The sequence below is a fragment of the Pantherophis guttatus genome, chromosome 1 (genome assembly GCF_059756535.1).
Source record: "Pantherophis guttatus breed Tessera chromosome 1, ASM5975653v1, whole genome shotgun sequence".
NCBI lineage: Eukaryota > Metazoa > Chordata > Lepidosauria > Squamata > Colubridae > Pantherophis > Pantherophis guttatus.
This window is the reverse complement of record NC_142063.1, coordinates 228,178,386-228,203,937: the sequence shown is the minus strand read 5'-3', so window position 1 is coordinate 228,203,937 and position 25,552 is coordinate 228,178,386. Positions and strand designations below refer to the sequence as shown.

The 25,552-nt window shown below is 36.6% G+C and overlaps 1 protein-coding gene across 4 annotated transcripts in view; it reads right to left on the bottom strand.

Annotated features, from left to right (window-relative positions):
- ADGRB3 (adhesion G protein-coupled receptor B3) overlaps positions 1 to 25,552 on the bottom strand; it is a 502,073-nt gene that overhangs the window by 283,426 nt on the left and 193,095 nt on the right. For all 4 annotated transcript variants that reach the window (XM_034431977.3, XM_034431978.3, XM_034431980.3 and 1 more), the window contains 2 exons: positions 8,950 to 9,051; positions 8,355 to 8,461 (listed from right to left, as the gene is read on the bottom strand). In XM_034431977.3, coding sequence (XP_034287868.1) covers positions 8,355 to 8,461; positions 8,950 to 9,051 — 209 coding nt within the window. The remainder of the gene's footprint in view (positions 1 to 8,354; positions 8,462 to 8,949; positions 9,052 to 25,552) is intronic.

Genomic DNA, 25,552 nt, shown 5'->3' with positions numbered 1-25,552 from the left:
CATCCCAGCCCCCCAACTTAAGCAAGCAGGCTCCTATGTAGGAGAGCAGTGATATAGGAAGGTACTGGAGGCAGATGATAGAAGATCAGGTCCACGCATAAGGTCCAATTAAACTGATTTATTGTTATTCATGCCTATGCACAGGACTCTTTTCATTTAATGGTAAGCATTTGCTTGGAATTACATAAGGGTCAATGGAATTCACTTGTGGATACATTAGGATTCTAGGCTGATCCCTCTTTTAGCTCCACCCCCAGGAACTGCCACACCTATACTTTCTTGAAAACAGCAAAGGCATCAATTCACATTGCACAGGAGAAGGCAATAATAAACTATTCCTGTAATTTACCAATAAACTTCATGTATAACAACTTAAAGTGATTAATAATAAAGCGCTGGATAATGGGCCTCTCTGTCCAAATGGCACTCAACATGCTACTGAGATACCTGGGGATCCTTTAGCATACCAATGGTCTTACATTATGACTAGATGAAAATTTGGGGGAATGTCTGGTTTCTGATGTTGCCTTCAGGGAAAAAAAATTAAAAGCTGTAAAGGCAGATCTACATAGGAACATGAAATGTAAAAGTCAAAGCATGGAGAAACACAACATAATGAAAACTAATTAATTGATTACACACAGTTATCTTAGACACCAAATGATTGAAATGGACTAGAATTAGACACTTTCAGGCATAAAATTAAACTGTTTGCTACTCAGGGCTTGAAAAACAATGAAGGGATGGCATAGCTTGCAGAGTTAGGAAGGACAGAGCAAACACAGCTGGGTATAATGCAGTGACTGAATAATATCAATTAGACTTCATGGACAATAGTTTAATATGATGATTATCCAAGTGAATACTCCAACCACCAATGCAGAAGAGAAGATAACAAATTTTATAATCAAGTTCAATCTGAAATTGACAGAACATGCAAGAAACATGTGCTGTTTGTGCCTAGAGACTAGAATGTCAAAGTTCAAAATACTAAGGAGGAAAATATAGTTGAACTACATGGTCTAGGAAACAGAAATGAAGAGGAAGAATAGCTTTTTTTGTTAATCCATTGATTTTGTCATTCCTAACCTAGTATTGAAACAACCAAAATAATGTTATATACAAGGACATCTTCATGCAGAGCTCCCAAAAATCAAACTGAGTAAAGTATTGGCACAAAGAAGTAAAATACTCAATTATGTGGAATGGAATCAAAGCCCTTGTTAAGGATAAACATGAGAAGAGACTGCCAAAGATGAAGAAACAGAAGAAGGAAAACTGGATGGCAGAACAAATTGTGCAAATTGCAAAGAAGAGAACCCCTGGCCAAAAAGACAAAGATTTCAGGAAGGCATTTAACAAAGAATTCCAGAGATCTGTTAGACGAGAAAGAGTACTACAGTGACATATCTAAAGATACTGAAGATGGAAACAGACACAGAAAAATAAAGAAAATATTTTAAAAGATGTCCAAACTCAGAAGAAAGTACCAACTTCAAATTAGTACACCAAAGGATATCAATGGGTACCAGATTGGGAGGTTAGAGGATTTCATAATATATCTGCAGATATAGCAAGCGACAGAAGAATCAGTAAAATATCTAGCAAAACTATGATAGCAAGTCTGGAGAATGACATAGTATGCAACAGTTGAAAAGAGACCAGTCTACGTATGAACAGTAAGAAACAAGTCTAAACAGAGTGTGCAAAAATACATTGCATAATATTCTTACTTTCACAGGTTAGCAATCTAACCCAGATTAGAGCTTTATCTAATTTCTGGAAAGGAAGATACAGATATCCAAGCTGGTTTTAGAAAAGATCTAGAAAAAAGAGATGTTATTGCTGATGTACAGCCAAGTAATTGAGAACTACAGAATACAAAGAAGTCAGTACAGTGGTATCCTGGTACTCAATTGCTTTGAAACTCATTGAATTTGGCACTCAACATATTTTGACAGGAAAACTTTGCCCTAGTACTCATGGTTTATTTTGTATTCAATGCACAAGCTAGAACTTGCTGGTGTCGTCTGCTTTGTAACTCCTACGTTATTTGTTTGGTACTCATCATTTTTGGTACTCATCGCACCTCCTGGAAACAATTAACGATGAATATCAAGGTAACACTGTATGTGTGTTGTTGATTATAGAAAGGCCTTTAGTTGAATTGACCATATCAAGGAATGATTTTAAGGAAATGGGAATCTGAAAACATTTCAATGTCCTCACATAAAATTTAAACATAGTTTATTTGACATGTCACAGTCCAGAGGGAACATGGCAGCAATATTGCCATCACTATAGCAATGATTCTTCCTACAACACAGACATAAAAAATAAACAATCACAGTGCTCAACATATTGTTTTATAAAAAGTGACATAGCCACAAACATACATAAAGAATCATTTGTTATATTTAACTTTCATAGCAAATATGATTGCCAGGTAAAAGAATCACTTAAAAAGGTATCTCATGTTTTGTTCTTCATCAAACTATCATCATTTAGTGATTTAGTAACAAACTATTTCTCTTTTACCCAGGAGTAAATTTAGGCATATTATGGCAAGTAATACATCTCCAGGCATTTTTATACTTAAAATATATACATAGGCCTGTTCATGTTATCAGAGAAATAAAGCAGGGAGAAGGGCTTATTATTTTTCTGGCACAGTGTTTCCAAACTGAAATTTACTCCAGAGGGAATAATTAATATGAGTATATATGTATGCCCTGTTCATCCATGCAAGACTAATAGCAGCAGCTGCTGTTGCTTCCTCTTATGCTGTGGCATTGATATATCAAAAAAAGGAAAAAACACAAAATGTGGGGATAATTTTCCTACATCACTACCTCATTTGGCCTCCATTTATGGCCTCCTTCTGACCAAATACCACGTTTAAAAATTTGCCCCAGTTTGAGTATTTCCCATGAACATTATACTAAGCCAATCAAATCGTGCTGGTCATCTCATTGAAATTACTACATGAAGTGATTTCTCTTAGAACAGTATCTTCTTTGTGTATGTGGGGTGGGGCATCTTATTCACTGGCATGCTTTGTTTGGACAGAACTTTCTTCAAATGCTCAGCATGCTTTGTAAAGGCACCAAATACATTCTAAAAAATAGCTGTTGGCACCATAAAGGACAGCAATCAGGTCAAATATACGAAAATCTTATATGGATATATTTTCTACTTGTTTACTGTTGCTACTGTTGAGAAGCAGTTAACCTAAAGTAATGTCTTGTATACAAAAGTTCATGCCACAAATATGATTAGTCTAAATGTGCCAGTAAGTCTGCTGAAGGTGTTTTAAATGAAATTTAATTTGACACTTTAAAGAAAGTAATTTCTTATAATTGCCTGCTTTTTATTAATGAAGTGATGCAGAATATGGATATTATAGCACAAATGATGATTTTAATCAAGAGGTTGTTTGACCATAAAGATCATTCGTTTGACATTAGATACTGACAAAGAATGGACTTCCCCTTGTAAATCCATCATGTCTCATCATGGTTTCTCCCAACATTTTCTTTTCTACAAAGGTACTCCATCAAAGAGGAATCATGGAATAATTCCACAGAATCTTTTAGTTGGTAGTAAGTGATGTTCGCCATTGAGAAGTTTGCCATTGAGATGACTTGACCATCATGATAATCAGCGGTTTCACATTTTGTTGCTACCGGTTCACCACATGTGTGAACCGGCCTCAAAATTATGTCTAAATAGGACAGTATAGAGCCAGGGCGGGTGGGCAGGCCCACCCGCGATCTCTGCTACCAGTTCGCCCAAACTGGTACGAACTGTCTGAATACCACCTTTGACGGTAATTATGGAATTATACACATGACTTTATTCTGGATGGAACAGGGTCTAAAACTGCAATATGAAGGCCCCAGGGAACCCAATTCAATCAAGTACTGAAAAAACTCCAGTATAAACATTTCTGTACTTCCCTTTCAGTCAGACATCTTGCTTAGATTGTAAAACTCTGAGAGGAGGAGGAGGAGGAGGAGGAGGAGGAGGAGGAGGAGGAGGAGGAGGAGGAGGAGGAGGAGGAGGAGGAGGAAGATGATGATGATATAAATAGGAGACAACTAGCTGGGCCTGAAAATAACAGACTACCTTGATTTTCAATGCTCTGTCAGGTGCCCAGACCAATGGAATATTAAAAACAGTCTTGCAACTCTTCTTAGTGATTCACTTCTGATATTATAAACTATTATCAGGAAGGAAAACAGATTTAACCTCTCTGCCTTCATACTGATATGCACCAGCAAATCAGTGACCTCCAAAGAAGGACTTTTATATCCTGGTTCTGGGAATGACAAAAGAAAAGTTGACATTTGATTGTTGCTTGGTCTGGTTTTGATGCTCAGAGAACCCAGGTAAGGCAAGAAGCAGACTAGGGCAGATCTCTGTTGCACCAGAGAAGAATTAAAACTGTGATGAGAGAAAGAAAGAAAGAAAGAGGGAGGCAGGGAGGAAGAGATATTTTTAAAATAAGTATTTCAATATAAGATGGTCCTTATCAATAAATATAGGGGTGGAATGGAAAAGAAAGGATTTTGAGAGAAAAGAGCAGTGGCAAAAATAGAAAGCCTTGTGGGAACAGGAATCCTGTAATACCAATTTCATATCTACTTGAGTCAAAAATTCTACCTGACTCCTATAATGAACTGTCTAGGGAAATAAATGAATTGTATAGAAGAAAGCCTTCAATTCCCAGTGTTAGAGGAAGGAAATTTCATCAAGGAAAAAAAGGACTGAAGATATATGAATTTTGTAATATTATTTGGAACGAAAAAATTGAAATCAGCTCTAATGAACTGCAATAGAAGCAAATAATTATTCACCTCACAGCTCTTTTATTCAAGTTCCATTTTATTGTAGCAGCTGCAATAATACGAGAAAAAAAGAAAAGAAAACCACTTTTGTGGCCTAAATTTGTAAAAAGAATAGAGGTATATTTTACAGGGCACATGCTATTTTTGGTAACTATTTGTTCTCTCTCTGATTTCCAACATATTAGAATGGGAAATGCTTTTCAGAGATTAGCTTTTTATGACCCAGAAATGTGTAATCTAATCCATTTTTAGAGTTCACAGGTACATTTCATTTCATATCTGATGTGACAGAATAGTTGGGTTCCACTGTAACTTTTCCATTTAAGAAATGACTGCTCATTAAGTTGGGAGTGTGCCATGGGCTCATTTAAAAGGACCATCCCTTCATTTGGAGGTAACAGGAATGTAGTTCAAGAGAACAAGATTGTAATGCTGATGGGAGGGGCAAAATCAAGAACAATACAGTGAATCAATCACTATAGCCTAGTTTAAGAAAGAAAAATCATTCCTCAAACACCTAATAAGATTTGTGTTCTTGTTTTAAAAGATCAAAGAAGAACAACAACAACTTTTGTCAGAGCTTCTATCAGGAGATGCAAATAAAACCTGTATCTAAGGATGTGATTTTAGCATTCATGCATATGCATGTGTGTATGTGCACGTGAGTGTATGCATGTATGCACACAAAGAGAGAATCACCCCATAATTGCCTTGCAATACCTTCTGAATGACCAGACAGGGACAGGAAAGTATAACATTTTGAGTGCTGGTCTAAGTGCTTGATGCCAGCTGCTCATCACATATAGATGAATCAGTTACTGAATTGACAGAACACTGATGAATATGTTCCTCATTTCCTTCTTAGAGAAAGCTTCTTTGAGCATATTGTTTGTGCAATCAGTATTTTCTTTGCCAAAGACACTTGAATGTGGTCAAATGATCAGCATGTATATCTTTATGTGTATTTTCTCATACATCACCTACAATACTTTAATTGCAAGATTGTGCTTGCTACTATATCGAACAATAGAAACAATGGAATTGAATTAACTGAAATGCAGAAAAAGTAATGCTTTTAAGACAAACAAAACAATATTTTTTCTTTCAAGACAACAATTAATGTCCACCGAGCATGTATATATTCTTCTAGACTTCATGGAATGTAGAAATGGCACCAGAAGTTGTGTTATATGAATTAAGTTGGAAAGGGGAAAGGGAACCAAGAGAATTGTTAGACAACATTGGAAAGTCAAATCTATGCCTGACTTTTCATACTAGATTATGCACATATGTCAAACTGATTCTTTATATATATAGCATGGGAGAGGATTTCTAACAAATTGATAATTGGAATTTTGTAATCAATACTATTTTTTTATATTTTAATGCATTTTTGAATTTTATTTTATTTTTTTTAAGAATAGTAAGTTGGTATATTTATATACAATTCTATTAATTTAAATAACACTTTAAGATTATTTGGAAAAATTGATACAGGCGGTTCTCATTTAGTGACCACAATCAGGGCTCCTCACAGCAACTCCACTGTCAAGCAAAGTGGTTGCTAAGTGAAAACCACAACTGTGGTTATTTATCTTACTTCAGCTTATTTTGCTTTACAAAACCTTTGAAAGTTATAAATATGAGAATTAGTTACAAAGTTACTTAATAATTACTGCTGTAAGTGCAAACGGTTGCCTGATGAGGCAATCATTAAATGAGGATAATCTCTATTGTACTTTTGTTTTCATCTTCCTCCACCCCTAAAAAACAAGTATATGAAAAGAGAAAATTCACAGCTGAAGGTTATTGTATTCACAATGAGTTGTTAGGTTCAGTATGAGCTCCATCAGTGGCAGCTGCTCCAGTGGTGGAATTCAATTATTTTTACTATCGGTTCTGTGGGTGTGGCTTGGTGAGTATGGCATGGCTTCGTGGGCGTGGCTTGGTGGGCATGGCAGGGGAAGGATACTGTAAAATCTCCATTCCCACCCCGCTCTAGGGGAAGGATACCACAAAATCCCCATTCCCTCCTCACTCCTGGGGGAAGGATATTGCAAAATCTCCATTCCCATCCCACTCTGGGGCCAGCCAGAGGTGGTATTTGCCAGTTCTCCAGACGACGCAAAATTTCTGCTACCAGTTCTCCAGAACCTGCCAGAACCTGCTGAATAGCACCTCTGAGCTGCTCAGAAGGAAGAATGACACTGCTTCTTTCTAGGTCACACTTCCTCTGATTGGGGAAGAAGTGAGGAAGAACAGCAGGTCTACTTTGAAGTTCCCAAGGAGATGTGTGCATGCTCTTCCACTGGCCACAGAGGAGGAGGAATAGGGCAACAGCAGGAATAGCATTTCTAACTGGTATGTGCTTGATATGCATTTATAGAAAGCTATGTACTCCTATGCAATCTAAATTATATAGAAACAAAAGCACCTTAGGACTGGTTGTTTTTGCCCTAATAAGTACTATTAAGATTATTTGTTTTAATCCCGAGAACGAATTTGGGGAGTCACTCAGAGTCAGTTGATTGGAGCAGCCTATAAATTGTGTAGATGATGATGGTGATGGTGATGATGATGATGATGATGATGATGATGATAATATTTGGTGGATAACTAGGATGCTGGCAGCAACCCGTATCAACCATTAGCGCCAGTCAATGGTTTTTGTGATGCATTTTTAATGTTCAGTTGACTGAATTTCATGTTTAATGAATAAAGTAAATAATAATAATAATAATGTACTTGGTTGATGCCTAGGATGCTGGCAGCAACCCGTATCAACCATTAGTGCCTGTCAGTGGTATTTGTGATACATTTTTAAATGTTCAGTTGACTGAGTTTCATGTTTAATTAAATAATTAAATAATAATAATAATAATAATAATAATAATAATAATAATAATAATAATAATATCATTGCAAGTTAAACAATATTTAGAATGGAAGCAAATGAACTTCCTTATGTTCATACTATCTGGAAAAGAAAGATCTTTGGTTCACTTTTCAAAAGCAATCTGCATTTCTATCATTTTTCTTTGGTTAGCCGTCGTGCTTGTTCTCAGCTGAAGTAGAACTGAGAAAAAAATGTATCCCTGCCACTGATTTATGGCGTACCATTAAAGTGCTGAATGAGTTATAAAATGTTCTGTAGCTTCAGGAAATTTAATATATTCACAATCAGGATTCCCAGTAAACCTAAAAAAGTTTGTTGCTTCCACTACCTATAAACATTTTATAAGAGAAAGAATAGAAAGGCTAGAAACCATGCATTATTTTATAATTACATGAACTCTGAGAAAGTAAAATAAATAAATAAAATGGAATAAAATAATAAAATAAAAGATGAAAACAAATGGCATTCATATTCCCCCCACCTCTAGCAATGTTTATTTTTCTTTAATATCCGATGATCTGACTGAATAGCAAAACAGTTTATTCCCTTAATGCTGTTGTTTAGCAATGAATAAATAGAGCAAGTACTAAAGCTGGCTTTGCACCTACTGAATGCTGCAAGTGTTTGTACTCATTTGATATGCATCTAGCAAAGCTCGGCTGTTCCCAGAAGGCCACTCCGTGAAGGCTGAGAGAGCAGCGCCTGCTAGTGGTACCTGTGAGTCATAAAGAACAAGGAGAAGGAGGAACAAGGGGAGAGGGGGAAAAGTGCAATGGAAACACAAGTCAAAATCAACAAAAGAAGCCCATTCAGAGGAATTCTGTATACTTGTTCAGAGCATGCACACACAAATATTACATTATAATAGGAAGCATTAGCTTTTCCTTAGGAAAAACAGCTCAACAATACTGGATCAGTGTAAAATACAGTAATATTATGAATTTTATTGAATTTTATGTTGAGCATGCCTTATTTCCAGTGAACTAGTTGAAGAATAATTCAGTAATTGCTTACTACAGGAACTACAGGGAGGCTAGGTGGGAAACATATAGATTTTAAAAAGTAATGTATACATTATTTAGGATCGGAAGAGTTCAGTTTAAAGAATACTGTAACGGTATAAAATTATAAAGGGGAAATATGTTTTCTGATTTATAATAATACAGATTGGATTTACAAAAAAAAAAGAACTAGTAACAATACCTGTAGCATTAAGAGGGCATCGATTAAATGCCATATCCCCTGCTGGCGTCCTTTTCCAAACCATTGATATCAAATAATCCTCCGGACATATTTCATAAGGTGCTGCAATTTAAAAACACTGAATATGAATTGTGGACTTGGCAGGTACACACAGTGAGAGTAATTAATTAATTGAATAGCTTGTCTCAGGGGTGAAATCCCAACAGGTTCTGACAGGTTCTGGAGAACTGGTAGCAGAAATTTTGAGCAGTTCGGAGAACCGGCAAATACCACCTCTGGCTGGCCCCAGAGTGGGGTGGGAATGGGGATTTTGTAGTATCCTTACCCTGGAGTGGGGAGGGAATGGGGATTTTGCAGTATCCTTCCCTTGCCACGCCCACCAAGACACAGCCACAAAATCTATAGTAAAAAAAAATGGATTTCACCACTGGCTTGCCTCCAGGATTCGTGGGTGCTGGAGGTTTTCAAAAATAGACTGGACAATCATTTGACTGGAATGGTATAAGGCTCCTGCCTCAATCAGGGGCTTGGACTGGAAGACCTCTGAGATCTCTTCTAGTCCTATGTGTCTATGTTCTAAGTATAACACCATGTGATACCACCTTGCAAGTTGCAGGACTCTGTAAGTTTCCAGGCAAAATATACAGGGTTTACATAGATGACCCTGACTTTGCTCATCTTCTCTAAATTTCTGGAAACCTGGTGTCCCCCCCACCCCAGGGGAATGGGCAAGCATATGGGATGAGCATCCAAACTGAAAGGAATATAAAATGGTTTAGGGCCTATTAGAATATTTCCCTGAGGATAAGGTAGATGTTCAGTTGAAGCCTTGGTCACAGAATGGAATGGGCTGCGAATGAAGCCTTAGATTGCATTGTCTCTATACAGCGTCTCTCTGTGCACTGATCCTAGTTTTAGTTTTATAAACAGCTCTGGGAAATGAAGCACCAGATGAGATGCCTGGAGCATCATTAGAGGAAGAGAAAATTTGACCAAACCTGATCAAGAGCCCATATTTGGGGTTATAATGTGACTGTAATGGTGGCAAAATGTCATTTCACTATCTTTATGCATCCATAGATAGATATCCAATGACCCTGATCAGGATTGCTCATTCTTTGCTGAGTAGGGATGAATCACAGGAACATCTACCTGGGCTGCTGGAAGAATATTCTAGTGATCTCAGAGATAAAATCATTTAGATTTGCTGAGAGTTGGACTCCAACTAGGCAAGTGCAGTTGAGCTGTTTGTGGGTTTCCCTGTGTTGGGCTTCAGTCTGTAGCTCCAGATGAAGTGGACAGGTTCCTTCAAACTGAACCCAGTCACCTGTTTCTTAGATTCATCCAGCTTTTCCCAGAAAGTGGGTGGTTCCTTTGACCCTCCTTAAAAAAACCATTGCTGGATTCAATAATCCTGGACAATTTCTTTATAGTCTCCAAGAAGGAAGGTTTTAAGGAGGTAGGTTCCAAAATATCATGGAGGATCCAGTAAGATTTCAGGCACAAATATAGTACAAAAACAACATTGGTCATGCTTGTTAATGATTTTTGATGGTCATTAACAGGATGGTGCATTCATCCTTGTGCTCCTTGATCTCTCAGCCACTTGTGATAAAACACCTTAACTGAAGCAACATTCAGTATGGCTGAACTTCATATATTACATGAAACCCAGAGGCTACCGCTGCCCCAATTAAGGAAACACAACCTATCAGCACCAAAACTCATTGTGTTTACCAATTTGTAATTGTGGAGATGATTACATCGGCAGAACTGATGGGTGTTTGGCTTTCAGAATAAAGGAGCATCTTCTGAAATGTTTCCAAACAAAATGCAAACTATGCATTTTTAAAGAATTATACCCAGTTTATTTATTTATTTATTTAATTTGTATACCGCCCTTCTCCCAGAAGGGACTCAGGGCGGTGAACAGCCAAAATTAAAAACATACAAATACAAAAGTTAAGATAATTAAAAAGAATTAAATCATTGGCTTCCCAATTTAAAACCCCCAAGTCCATAAAATTTAAAATCCCAATTAAGAGCCATTTAGGCTAGGCCGCAATGTTCAATGGAGATGAAAAGTATTATAAATAAAATAAATAAAACATGGGGAAAAAATGAAATGGGTCCAAACAGCCTTGAGTAATCCAACAACAACAGCAAATCATGGCCATAAAATGCCTTCTTCGGCCATCGAGAGACACTATCTACGGGTCACTAAGTGGATCAAAACTCTGCATTTAAAGTTCTACTGTGCCCCAGGAACTCTTGTTTCCTGCGTTTTGCTGAGGCAGTTAAGCGTTTGAAGCCCACCTTGTGCGTGCAGAAATGGTTTTATGTCAATCTACACCTGTGTGTAGGTGGGTGTAAGGCTTGCCATTGGTTGCTTTCCTGCATACATTATATGCTTAATTAATGCTCTTGCTAGATCTTATATCTGAGGCTGATTTTAACCATGTTATTGTAATGTAGGTACTGATGAGTCAATATGAAATGCTTGCATCTACCTCTGTTCATCTTTTGGCTGTATTGTTTGAATTATTAAAAGGGACTAGTTGTTTTAAATTGTGACAGTGTCAATAACGGTATCGTTTTCAGCAGAGTTTGGGAGTGGAAGGCACCATATTATGGTGATTCTCCTCCTTTCTCTATGGTCTGTTTCAATCACTGTTGACGAGGAAAAGATTAGATTCAGGCAGCTTCACCCTTCCTGAGAAACATCCAAATGAAACAGTGGGTGAGATAAACTGTTGTAGTGCCTACTCCCTGGAAGAGTATTTCCCTAGAAATCTGTATGGCTACCACCCTGATGGCGTTCCAAAAGGCACTGAAAAGCTCAGCAATTCTCCCAGGCCTTGGGACAGAGTAGTTGGGAAATCTGGTTTTGTTCTACACATAGTCCTCAAATTACAACAGTTCAGGGGTGAAATCTAAAATTTGTTACTACCGGTTCTGTGGGCGTGGCTTGGTGGTGGTGGGGGTAATGTGACTGGGTGGGCGTGGCCAATTTTTTTTTTAGCTTTTAAAAGCATTTTTTCTACAACCTTAAGAGGTTGCAGAAAAAATGCTTTTAGAAGCCTCTGACGATCAGGCAACTCAGCTGGGATCGCCAGAGGCTTTTAAAGGCCTTTTTTTTTCCTACAACCTCTTCGGCCGAAGAGGTTGCAGAAAAAATGCTTTTAAAAGCCTCTGACGATCCCAGCTGAGCTGCACGATCATCAGAGGCTTTTTTTTTTACTTTTAAAAGCATTTTTTCGGCCGAAGAGATTATAGAAAAAATGCTTTTAAAATTAAAAAAAAAAAAGCCTCTGATGATCGCACGGCTCAGCTGGGCATGGAGGGGGGGCAGGGATTTTTGCTACCGGTTCTCCAAACCACCTGCTGCTATCGCTACCAGATCAGGTGATCCGGTCCGAACCGGGAGCATTTCACCCATGCAACAGTTCATTTACTGATCATTTGAAGTTACAATGGCACTGAAAAATGGCCCTGACTCACTTATGATCAAAATTCAGATACTTGGAAACTGACTCATATTTATGATGGCTGCCGTGTCCCGGGATCATGTGATTACTTTTTGTGACTTTTTGACATGTAAAGTCAATGGAGAAGCCAGATTCACTTAACAACCATTTTTCTAACTTAACAACTGTGGTGATTCATTTAATAACTGTGGCAAAAAAATTGTAAAATGGGCAAAATTCACTTAACAACTGTCTCACTTAGCAACATATATTTTGGGCTCAATTGTGATTGTAAGTCAAGGACTACCTGTATTTTGTATGATTTTTTTTTTCCTGGACACATATATGCTTTTTAAAATTTATTATCGTGGATTTTTTATTAGATCAAATGCAAAGAGTTGGTTAGAGTTGGCTGTTGTTTACATCTATATCAACAAGTTAAAAAATAGCATATTCATGTATCTGATTACTCTCCTCAACACAACTGATTTTTATATTTATATTTAAGCAATTGTTTTCTGAAAAGTATACTAACAATATACTTTTTCTTTGAAGAAGAAATCAAATCTAGAAAGCTTCCTAGCGGCGCACTTGCTTCCAGAATCATTTCTTTTTTTTACTTCTAGGAATGCTTCTGAGACCCAACTGAGCCCATGCACTTCTTAGATTTTTTAAAAAAAATAGATAATTAATCTAGAGTTTGTTTAAAAGTATGCTGATCTATTGCAAAACAAGGCAAAAGTTAAGCAGGGATAGCAAGAAGCATTTTGAAGACAGGTTAGAGAGTATGACCAAGAATATTCTGTATATTGGTGCTTTGTGGCTAGTTACATCCCTCACTGTAGCCATTTTATGAATGGACAGCCTCCCAATTGCATTGTGAAAGCAGCGATAACATGTTTTCAAAATTACAAACAGAAGACATTCCCCAAAGTACACCTGCCCCTACTTTTCTTTAGAAAGGAAAGTTATTCAGGTGCCATGAGATTCTTTTAAAACATTTACTGTATATAGTAACCCATTTGGTATTTTAAATCAGGATTTATATTCGCTTCTGTAAATTCATCTCACAAAGCTGTGCATTTTTTCTGCGACTACAGCTTCACTAATTCAGCATGTGAACATTTTTATGGGACAATATCCTGGGTTTTTTTGCCCTGAAATGGCAAACAAATCTAGTAGAAATGAGAGGTTCCGTGGAAGCAAGAAATGAGCACTTTAACAGATGACAAAATATCCCTGCAGATGTTTCTGTGAAGCTAATGTGAAGTGCATGAAATAGGTTGCTAAAATTACTTCAGTCAAAGCTCTTTCAAATCATGTCAAGAAAGCTGACAGTGCCAGAAGAGCAAGAATATATCTTAATGGCAAACATTTAAGAAAGGGAGCTGTTTTCACTTCATCCTAACTGCTAAAAAAGAACTGTTCTGAAGCCTGGGGATTGTTTTCTGGGATTCGCACACAGTGCTTCTTATCCTGACTGTAGGGTTATGAGCATGACTGCACATGGTTCATTAAATGTTAAAAGATTTTTTTTTCCAGGTTCAGAATGCTGTGATTGATCTTTTACAATTTGATCTATTTTGCTTTTGTTTTTAAAAAAACACCCCCCCCCCACTTTATAATGAATATATGTAGTTATCTATGTGCATAATCAGGCTTCATAAACAGCATTTTTTTAAAAAAAACTATCTAAAATAAAGGGATGCAGTGAGACATTGCCGCAGAAGTAAAAAGCCACCAAAGGAACAAAAAAAGCTGCTTTATTCCATACTGCTGCATTTGTTCTTTTAGCTTAATATTAGCTTCCCTCATCAATAGAAATTCCCAGGTTCTCTTCATTCTTAACTAATAATATCAGGGCTTGAATCTGTAAGCTTTAACATGCATAATACTGTTCTAACAGTGAGCTGCACTCAGTTTTGCTTTGAACAGCAGATTGAAAGTGAATTTTACACTCTCTGAAATTTAGCTGGTCAAAACGGGTGGCTGTTTAAGTCCAGTAAAGGAGCAAAACAAATACACAGCAACATCTACCATCACAAAACCACACTAATGTGCCACCGAGAGAAATAAAAAGAGGAACCTGGCTTTACTCCTTATTGTAAAAAAAAAAAAAAAAAAAAGCATTACAGGCAAGCCAGTTCTAAATATATTATTTAAAAGTATATTGCTAAATATATTATTTAAAGGTACAGTATATTTTATCCAGCTGCGTTCAGCGACAATGAGAATGGAATTGAAGTTATCCTGAAGATTCCACCAAACATCTATACTATAGTTTGATCTGAGTTTTTCTACATAAAGATCAGTGTGATGTAGTGATTAAAGTTGTAGAATAAAAAAAAGTCCCAGGTTCTAGTCGATTCTCTACCAGGGTACTACACTGGGTAGTTTAGGGCCAGTCACTTTCTTTCACAAGTTTTGTTGCAGGAAAGCCTGGAGAAAAGAATGTTATGGATATTGCCATGAGCTTCTGAAAGCAAAGTAAAATTTAAATTTATACAATAACTAAAATGTATATAATTATGGTAATTATACCACAATTATTGGTGTTAAAATCTCTCTCTCTCTCTCTCTCTCTCTCTCTCTCTCTCTCTCTCTCTCTCTCTCTCTCTCTCTCTCTCTGAAGAGAAATGCCTAGCAGACAAATAATATCAGATAATACTATTTCTTTCATAAGAGTATAGAAAGCTGTCAGTTTTTCTAATCATTGCATAAGCATCTTACCCATAAGAAAAAGAAAATAATGATACACAAAATTACTTGTTTGCAATCCTTTAAATGGGTGTATTAGGTAATACTATTCCCATGTATTTAGCTGTAAATTCTGTAAACCAAATCAGCAGTGATGCCTTTGAAGTACAAGGAATAGCAGTAGAGAAGGGCAGGGCAGTCCTGAGTAGCTATGACACCTTTGCTGAACTGGAAAAGGACTAAGGGAACATAGGCTCAAGGCAAAAAGAATGATGTACTTGCTAAGACTTCATCCAATAACTTTAACCAGACCTTATCACTCTTTGTTGGCTATACAAGAGGGGTCATGGATGGTGTCCTGTGTGTATCTATAATTTTCTTGCTACCATTGGGAAGATATGCAGTCTCTCAAATAGACCTTTATGCCTAGAAAATGATGGCACAGTGATTAGAATGCAATATTGCAAGCTAATTCTGTCCACAGCCAGGAGTTCCATCCAGACTGGCTCAAGGTTGACTCAGCCTTCCATCCTTCCCAGGTCAGTAAAATGAGGACCCAGATTGTTGTGGGCAATATGCTGACCCTGTAAACTGCTTAGAGAGGGCTGTAAAGCACTGTGAAGTGGTATATAAGTCTAAGTGCTATTGCTAGTGCTAGAAAATGGATGAGTCTAGTACTCCCATCCCATTTTCACCTGGAAAGAAATCAGCCAACAACATCTTAGAAATGTCTGAGAAGCTGGGCTAAAAAAGCCATACTTATTATCAGAGGCCAAAACTTTGGCATAACCTTTTTCCTGTCCACATATTAACTGGGGATGAGGTAGCAAACGTTACATAAAGATTTTCAATGGTGTGGTGACTTCTGCCGATTATATATATAATCTTACATAAACATATATATATGTTTATATATACTTACACACACACACACACACACACACACACATATATATATATATAAAGTTATATATAAAGTTATATATATATGTTTATATATAACTTACATATATATATATATATATATATATATATATATATATATATATATATATATATATATATATATATGTAGGTCTTTGGTTATTCGGGTCTTCTCCCACGTAAAATTGGAAGTGTCTTGGCGACGTTTCGACGAAGTCTCATTCGTCATCTTCAGGCTGGTGTTCTCGGCTTCGTGCTTCCAGGAAGCACGAAGCCGAGAACACCAGCCTGAAGATGACGAATGAGACTTCGTCGAAACGTCGCCAAGACACTTCCAATTTTACGTGGGAGAAGACCCGAATAACCAAAGACCTACATACAAACACCCGCGAAAACCTGAGAAAATATATATATATATATATATATATATATATATATATATATATATATATATATATATATATATATATATAGTATTTTTGCTAGATGGCAAATTGGATATGTCATTTATTTATTTATTCGTTTATTTATTTATTTATTTATTCGTTTATTTATTTATTTATTTATTTATTTATTAGTTCGATTTATATGCCGCCCTTCTCCGGAGACTCAGGGCAGCTTACAATGCATTAAGCAATAGCCTTCATACTTTTGTATATACCTGCTTAGTAAGGCTTTTTGGGCCCCCCCTAAGTGGTGTTCTATTTTATACAAAGTCAGCTTATTGTCCCCACAATCCGGGTCCTCATTTTACCTACCTCGGAAAAATGGAAGGCTGAGTCACCTTGAGCCTGGTGAGAATTGAACTCGCAGTAATTGCAGGCAGCTGGCAGCTAAGTGCTACTTTAATAGCAGTTTAGTCCGCTGCGCCACCAAGGCTCCTTATTCAAATCCTTTTTCAATGATTTCTTCAAATGGATCACCATGCTAGCAGTCTTGGTTCTAAAATATGGTTTCCATTTTATCATCCAGTTGCTATTTGACATACTATCATATTCTGTTTATTAATTTTATTAATGAACAACACATTTATATCTTTGAAATTATTTAAAATGTATAAACTGGTTTGGAGCTTATTTAAAAGAAGAAGTAATACTAGAAGTAATAAATGAACACAATTTGCTTCTAGGAAGAAGTAGCATTTTTATTTTGCCTATTGCCATATTATGCTTGTCCGTAGTTTTGTTTTTGTTAGTCATGGCAAGGAAAAAATAAAATTTCAAAGAAAGAAGGATTTTCCAGACAAATCTTGCTTCATCCTAGCCTACTGGATGGATCGAAAAAGTATAGAGATCCATGAACTCTATACTGGTGATCTCAATTAACACAACTCTCAACATTTCTCTCTCTCTCTCTTCCCTCTCCCTCCCTTTTATGTATTTATAAAACAGGTTTTTAAATTGCATAAAAGCCAACAACAACTTGTATTGCATTGGGGTTTATTTGTTTTTTTTTTAATCTTGGGCAAGTTTATATGCTCCCTACTATACCTTGCATGACCTCTGTAGATGCCATACGCTAAATAAATGAATGGCTTTTATGTTGTTGTTTGTTGTCAGATATAGGTATAAATCTAACAAATAAACAAGAATGCTTGTGCACACAATTTTCAGATTTATGGTTATCACTAGCATATGTCAGCATTTTTTTTCTTTTTACAAACCCACTTTTTCTGTTACTTGAGCTTTTACTCTTAAAATGACACTTTTTTTTCCCCACAATGAAATCACTGCTCTACTTTTACAAAAGTGAAGATGAACTTTTAACTTTGGTTCAATATCTAAGCCATAGTTGTCCAACCTTTTGGCTTGCCTGAACCACATTGAGAGAAGAGGAATTGTCTTGGGCTGCCTATAATATATATAACATAGTTAACGTACAGTGTATAAATCACATAATAAAGTTAAAAGTTTTTGATTTTGTGGGGCTGCAGTATTAGCTGCCCAGGGCCAGATGCAGCCTGTGGACCATAGCTTGGACACACCTTATTTAAGCAATTTAATCATCACACAATTATCAAATCACAAACATTTCTGTTTTATTGGTGAAAATGATAACTATGTAGTATGATATCTTGCCCTTTCCTTGACCTAAAGTTGTTTTTAATCAAAATTAGATTAGAACTAAATATTTTTTTAAAATCCCCATAAAATTAATAGAATATTTTGACTGCACCAGAAATATCATTAATTTATATTATTATTATTTTTATTGGGGGTGGGTATGGAGGTAAAAACTTTAGGCTGTTGTATGTGACTTGTCCTTATTTTTACAGCATTTAGAAAACCTTTTTCCAAGTCTTATTCAGCTTAGCCTTACAACAGACAAATTATCCATTTTCAGTTTTTCCCTTTTGCACACAGAAGGAGTTGTTCCACGTTGTGACAAACAATTCTGTCAAATTAATTTGAGCAATTGTTTAGCTGACTCCAGAGCCTAGCAGTCTATTTCTTAAGTCAATGCAAGGGCATAGCTCTTCTAGAGCTTATATCCTGGGGATACACAGTCACTTCTGTCCCTGACAAATTGTAGAAGGAATTGCCATTTTGCATGCCAAGCATTCATGTTTTCATCAGGGCTTTTATGCCTGAAAGAATCCTCTGAATCGGCACAGTGTAATCTTAGATTATTTTCCTTCAATTATTCTCCTTCACCAGCTATCAAAACAACAATGATTATATGTTACTGGCCTTATGCACAAAGCTGATAAGCATGACAAAATTTCTTGTAAGATCAAAGAGATTTAACTATATGATAATTATAAATCATGACATGCTGGTCACAATTGCCAACAAATGTACATCTCTAAGGCGGATAGATATTTAATTTATGCTCATTTCAAATATTGCTAGTCTGTAAGATCACAGGAGATGTTGTACCAGTAGCATCACACCTGACTATAAGAGAAGTGTGCTTCTACTTGAATTTGGAGCTGGAATTAATATATCAGTAAATAAGCCCTGACAGTCATCTATTATTTTAAATTAGGGGTAATGAGATACTGAAAGGGACTTTCTACCAAAAAAATGTCAAGAAATAAAACAGGAGGGCCATTGATTAACAGATTGCCTACCAGTAGGCAGTGACACCTAGCAAATTTGGCTCTTCTTGAAGACAACATATGGAAATTCAATCCTGATTAGTGCTTGGATAAGAGATCACCAAAAAAACCTCCCCAGAAATACAGTTTTTGTAATTCCTAAAGAAAATCAGGATACAGAACTTCATTAGGATTGCCAATAAAATTATAGGGCTTTGTTTCTATAATCAAAAGTCATACTTGATTTGAGACATTTTTTATATGTGCAATACTCTTTCAAGAATGATATGCAAAATAGCTATGAACTAAAATGACTATATTCAGTCTGGAATTATGTTGGACCCTTATTTTTTCTGATTTGCTTCACATGGAGTCATGCTATCTGGGGATGACAGCAGATATATTTCAGAAGTTCTAGAATGTATCCACTTCTGGAGCAAAGAGAACGTTGGAAAAAAATTCAATTTTCAAGAATATAGCTAAACCACAGGAAAAGGAATCCTACTGTTTCGTTGGAATGTCCTTGTCAGTTTCTGAATCATAGGGCAAAAGTACGAAGAAAAAATGTTTTATTAGGTGGTTTAATTCAGGAAGGAATAAATTCAAAAAAGTTATTGAAATAATATAAAGTTACTTAGGACAGCCAGAATGCCTCAGTGCTACAAAGATTTAAGATTTAGTGAATTATCACTGTCTGTCCATAACCTCAGATCAGCCACAAGATCAGAGTGTGCTCAGCACAGACTTCCAACTTCAAGGCTGCAAAAGAGGGAGGAGAGGCAATCCAATGTCTAATTTAACTTTCTGAATTTGGGGGCATCCCTCTGGCTTCCAGAGAGTGAATTTGTTCATACCTTACTTCTCTGTTCCAGGCATGACATGCACCATAAGCATAGATAATACAGTAGAGTGTATATCTGATATACAGTATATTGATTATACCAATATTAAGTATACAGATTATTGATATTTAAAATGACCAAACTGGCAATAAAATATTATTTAAAAATATGTGCAATTCAGCATTCATAACACATTGCCATTAGTATATAAGTAATTATATACTACAGGTAGTAATTATACTACATACAGGTAGTATTATAGGGCAGAGCAAAGAATTAGGTTTTCTTGGGTTCATATTGTGAACTCTCACTTGGGGATGGGTGGGGCTTCATTGCACATTTCTCCCAAATGCAGCATTGGCATAAAAGAGACTCTTTCAAAATATAAATAAGAATTTGAGGACTTTAGAAGCCTTAGAACAATTTTGCCCTGTCACTTCCAAAACTATGCACCCAATACCAAATTCCATTCCAAGGATCTAATGTGCCAGGAAAGAGCAAGGAGGAAGTGAAGACAAAAGAGCAGTACAAACCAAAACTGACACAAACCAACAAACCAACAAACCAAAACTGATACAACTGTCTTCACGATGCCTTTCCATTTACACTTTCTCATATATTGTATAAATATGGTGGCTTCTTCTTCTTCTTTTATTGATGTAAAATCTTTTCCTTGATAGTCTATAGCCCCCAAACAGGGAACAAACTGCAGTCACCACCTACATCCATCTCATCTCTGCTCGAAGCGTTCATAAATACTTTCCAGTTGCAAGTTTTATGCATGGAGAGCAACAAGCTGTCAGCATTGCAAAGAATCTGCTGCAGTCTCCAAGGGCTACTCATCACCAGTGGGAAATATGCCTGGAGCACAGAAGTCAGGGAAGTCTGTCTACAGAAGACTCTTCTACAGAAGCCTCTTGTTCTTAATCAAGAGTTGCATGCTCTGACCTTGTCAACCCTTTTCTATTATGTTTCTTGTAGCTTAGCATGAGGGCAAGAGTGAACTAGTGTGTTTTCAATGATATAAAGCTGGCTGAAAACCTAAGGCAGAGGGTAACCTCAGAATGCATCTTCTAAGAACAAAATGAGCAAAAATTAAAGCATGGGGGATGCTTTGCAGAAACACTGGGTTCCAGTACGTGCAGTATTTCCTGAACTGGACAGATTTCCAAGACCAGAAAGAAAACTGGCTTTAACAAACATAAAGAAGCAAGGAAACCAAACCTTGAAAAAGAGCAAAAATAATCTATATCTTCCTAAGCTTTGGATCTTCTTCTAAGCTTTGGATGCAACCTACCAGACCCCTCAAATAATATTTTTTGATGGAACAATGTATCAAAATAATAGAGGAGAAAACATTTAATTCATTTTAATAAATATACTTAAATGCAATTAAAATTAAATCAGATTCAGCTTATGCTTTTGCTCAAGCCATTGTGGGTAGGGTACAGGTTCCTTCTTCACTCCAAAGGTGGTTGCTTTTAGGAAAAGGATGTGTACTCCTGTTCTAAAACTCCAGGATTAGGGAATATATCTCCTATATATCATTGCTAATTCTTTGCTCTCTCTGCAAGTCTTCATTTCTCAGTTAAATAAACAATGGAAGAGTCTTATCCCATGATTAGAAGTTTACCTTTCCCCCATGGGTGATGATCCAGACTTGATCAAATATTTGCTTATTTGTTATATTGGTTTAGATAGCCTTATGGTATTTGGGTTTCCTAACATTCTCATCCAAGGTGAGCCACCTCATATTAAGCAACCTCTTATGCCCTGGCATGCAGACAAGGACCAGGTATTAACTACATGGAAGTGGAGCTATAGGGGATAGCGGTTCTTCTCTGTCACAGCTGTGTCTCAATCACAAGAGACCTGATGGAGTTCTTGACTGACCAAACATGTCAAAATTTGCTCTGTTTCGGATATTGTGCAGTAAATCACTTACCATCCAAATGTGCTATTATTTATTACCTAGGCAAGAAAATGCAATCTAAGGCTTCAACCATATGTTGCAGTATGATTTTTATAATTCCCAACCAGTTAGTTAGATATAATATCCTAAAATATCTGAAGGACGTCAGATTGCTTATCTCTGAGTTAGAGATTGATTTGCAAATGGAAGAGCTCTATTCCTAGCCTGAGGGCTGGGAATCACAATTAAGCTATAGTCACCTACAGTATTAGTACCTGAACTAAGAAAAAGGCTTTCCAATATCCTTCAGCATGCTTTCTTGTTGCCACCAACCTTGAGCAATGAGATGGAGTAAAGAGGAGGCAACATAAAAATGGGCAGCTGAGGACAGTAGTTCTCTGATAATAAACTTCGGGGGGGGGACTCCTCCTTCATTCTTGAAGGAATGGTATATTCCAGTTTACACTAAGAGTTCTTGCTGTGTTTTAGTTTATTTATAGAATCTGAGCGAACCATATCTGCATATGTAATTACATTTTTATTGCTGTAATTATATCTGACATAAAAGGCATTTAAAGGAGAAGCTGGAAGTACAATTGTTGGAGATATTTGGATGGATTTTGGATGTTTTACTGTTGACTGTTTTATACAATGCTGTGGGTTTGCATTGATTTGCTAGTATGTAAATATGTGTGTGTGTGTGTGTGTGTGTGTGTGTGTGTGTGTGTGTGTAGGTCTTTGGTTATTTGGGTTTTCTCCCGCATAAAATTGGAAGTGGCTTGGCGACGTTCCGACGAAGTCTCATTCGTCATCTTCAGGCTGGTGTTTTCGGCTTTTAATGTGCTTCTAGAACATTGCTCCTAGAAGCACAAAGCTGAAAACACCAGCCTGAAGATGACGAATGAGACTTCGTTGAAATGTCGCCAAGCCACTTCCAATTTTATGTGGGAGAAAACCCAAATAACCAAAGACCTACATACAAACACCTGTGAAAACCTCAGAAAACACACATACACACACACACACACACACACACACACATATAGTATGTTCTATATATATATATATATATATATATATATTCTGGACTATATATATATAGTCCAGAAGTGGTCTAATCAACAGTTGATAGATGTTGGATCCCCAATTCTATTGGAACAGCCATGTCTCAGGGACCACATATATCTTTTGCACTCCCATAATGTTGACTTCGTATGGATTGTACTATGAAAGAGCAGAGTGAGATTAGGCTCTTTCTCCCATTTCACTTTGCAGCTCTGATCTCTATCATGGCTGATTATCCCACTAACTTATATATTGTTTCAAAGCAAGCTTTATAGTGACAGATAGTAAACTAGAAATAAGAGATCGTGAACATGCAGCTGCAGGGTCCACTGGACAATTAAACTGTGGAATAATTCTGACCGTGCAAGTTTCTCATTAGGTTTTCCAAAGGCTTTTAGCACCTTTTGTAATTTATGCTGATTTTAGATTGTTGGTTGCTTAATGTCTAGCACAGGCTTTCCAGGACTTCATGTGATTTCACCAAGTGAAGGAGAAAGGTTAAAAAGGGAGGAGAAATATACAGATCTAGCCTATTTCACTACTTGGATAGCGTTAGATATGTATCTATGTCAGAGGTGGGTTTCAGCAGGTTCTGACCAATTCTGGAGAACCGGTAGTGGAAATTTTGAGTAGTTCGGAGAACCAGTAATAAAAATTCTGACTGGCCCCACCCCATCTATTCTCTGCCTCCCAAGTCCCAGCTGACTGGGAGAAAATGGGGATTTTGCACTAACCTTCCCTGGATTGTGGAGGAAATGGAGATTTTACAGTATACTTCCCCTGCCATGCCCACCAAGCCATGCCCACAGAACCAGTAGTAAAAATTTTTGAAATCCACCACTGATCTATGAATAGGAACAGAGAATAAAGCACTATCCAGTCCTGACTCTGTGCTTGCCTCGGGGGAAAAAAATTGATCCCAGTGAAATTACCTTAGATATTCACAAATATCTTGAAATTACATACTAAATCATCCATAATGGCCTTTTCTTTGTTAGTTTGCTGTCATATTTGTGTTTGTATAATTAAGGAGGGTTTATCATCTATTGTCATAATGAAATATATTTTATGTATTTAATGAAGATATTAAGATACATAAAATGAAATAGCATTTACAATATCAAGCTAAAATACATAACAATTACATAACTGAACTAATTTGCTCTATGCAAAAAAAACAAAAACAAAACACTAACAGGAATAGAAAGATATCAATTAATTTTGTCCAATTATTATTTCAGATGATTGAATGAACATTTGTCCTTCCTCTGTTTGCAAAGGGAAAGATTCTGTAATTACCTTGGAGTACAGAGAATGGACTGTACTCAAGTTAAGTACATTTTACACATTTTCATTTATTACAATCAAAGCTACAGACTGCAATCCTACACAAAGTTTCCTAAGACTAAATTTTGTTAAATGGCCTTAGTCCTTAGTAGACACGCATAGGATTGTAATAAGCAGCATATATTTAAGTTCTAATAAGGCAAATGAGATTTCAATGTAATTTTATGAACCAGTTTTAACTTACATTAAGATTTTTCTTCCACAGTTTTCATTATTTAACTTTGAATGAAAAGGATGGGATATAATTCAATAACAGAGCATCTGATTGATCTGCCAGAAGGCCAAATCTGGATCCAAGCATTATCAGAAAGGAGGATGAAATAGCAGGTCATTATTCAGACCCTGAAGAGGTATTGTGAGATCAGCAGAATCTGATATGCCGGTTCCCTACATTTTGCAAAACCCGTTGAGTGATTGCCTTTCACACTGAGATGTTTCTAATTCTTAATGAAAACTCAAGTCCTTATCCAGTTTGCTGTTTCTACTTATGATGATTATATGAATTTAAGAGTAGAATTTAAAGTAACAACTTTGTAACAAATGATTGTAACAAAAACAAATCTGATTTTCAGCATTTCAAATTTCATCTATTTTTAATACTTGTGTCGAGTATTAAAAAGTCATCATGTATCAAACTGAAATAATTTATGAGGGACACAGTTAGTGAGGAAGTAGGAATGGCTTACAACATTATTTGGAGCCAATTATCAAACTTAAAAGAGTCGCAGTGGCGCAGTGGTTAGAATGCAGTACTGCAAGCTACTTCTGCTGCCTGTCAGCTGCCTGAAATTTGGCAATTCAAATCTCACCGGGCTCAAGGGTGACTCAGCCTTCCATCCTTCCAAGGTGGGTAAAATGAGGACCCAGATTGTTGGGGGCAATAGGCTGACTCTGTAAACCACTTAGAGCGGGCTGTAAAGCACTGTAAAGTGGTATATAAGTCTAAATACTATTGCTATTGATAAATCATTATCCATTATCCCAACCACAGTTCCCACAACACCACCAACATCTTCCTCTTCAGAGAAATCAGTCCATTTTTCTTCAAGGCATGATAATAAATAATGATCAAGCTTTTACCTGATGGCAATTTACAAATATAGTTTGCTACTTGTTTTAGGAGTTTGAGATCATAATTGTTTCTTTGTGATGAAATGTGCAGGTGGACAAGGACTTGGGAGGCATCTCAGCAATTGCACCATGACTGTCAGGTGCAAAGATTCAGGAGCATTTGTGTAGATTGCAGCATAAATGATTTATTGAAGCCTATACACAAAAATCTGGTCAACTAATCGCCAGCACTAAATTA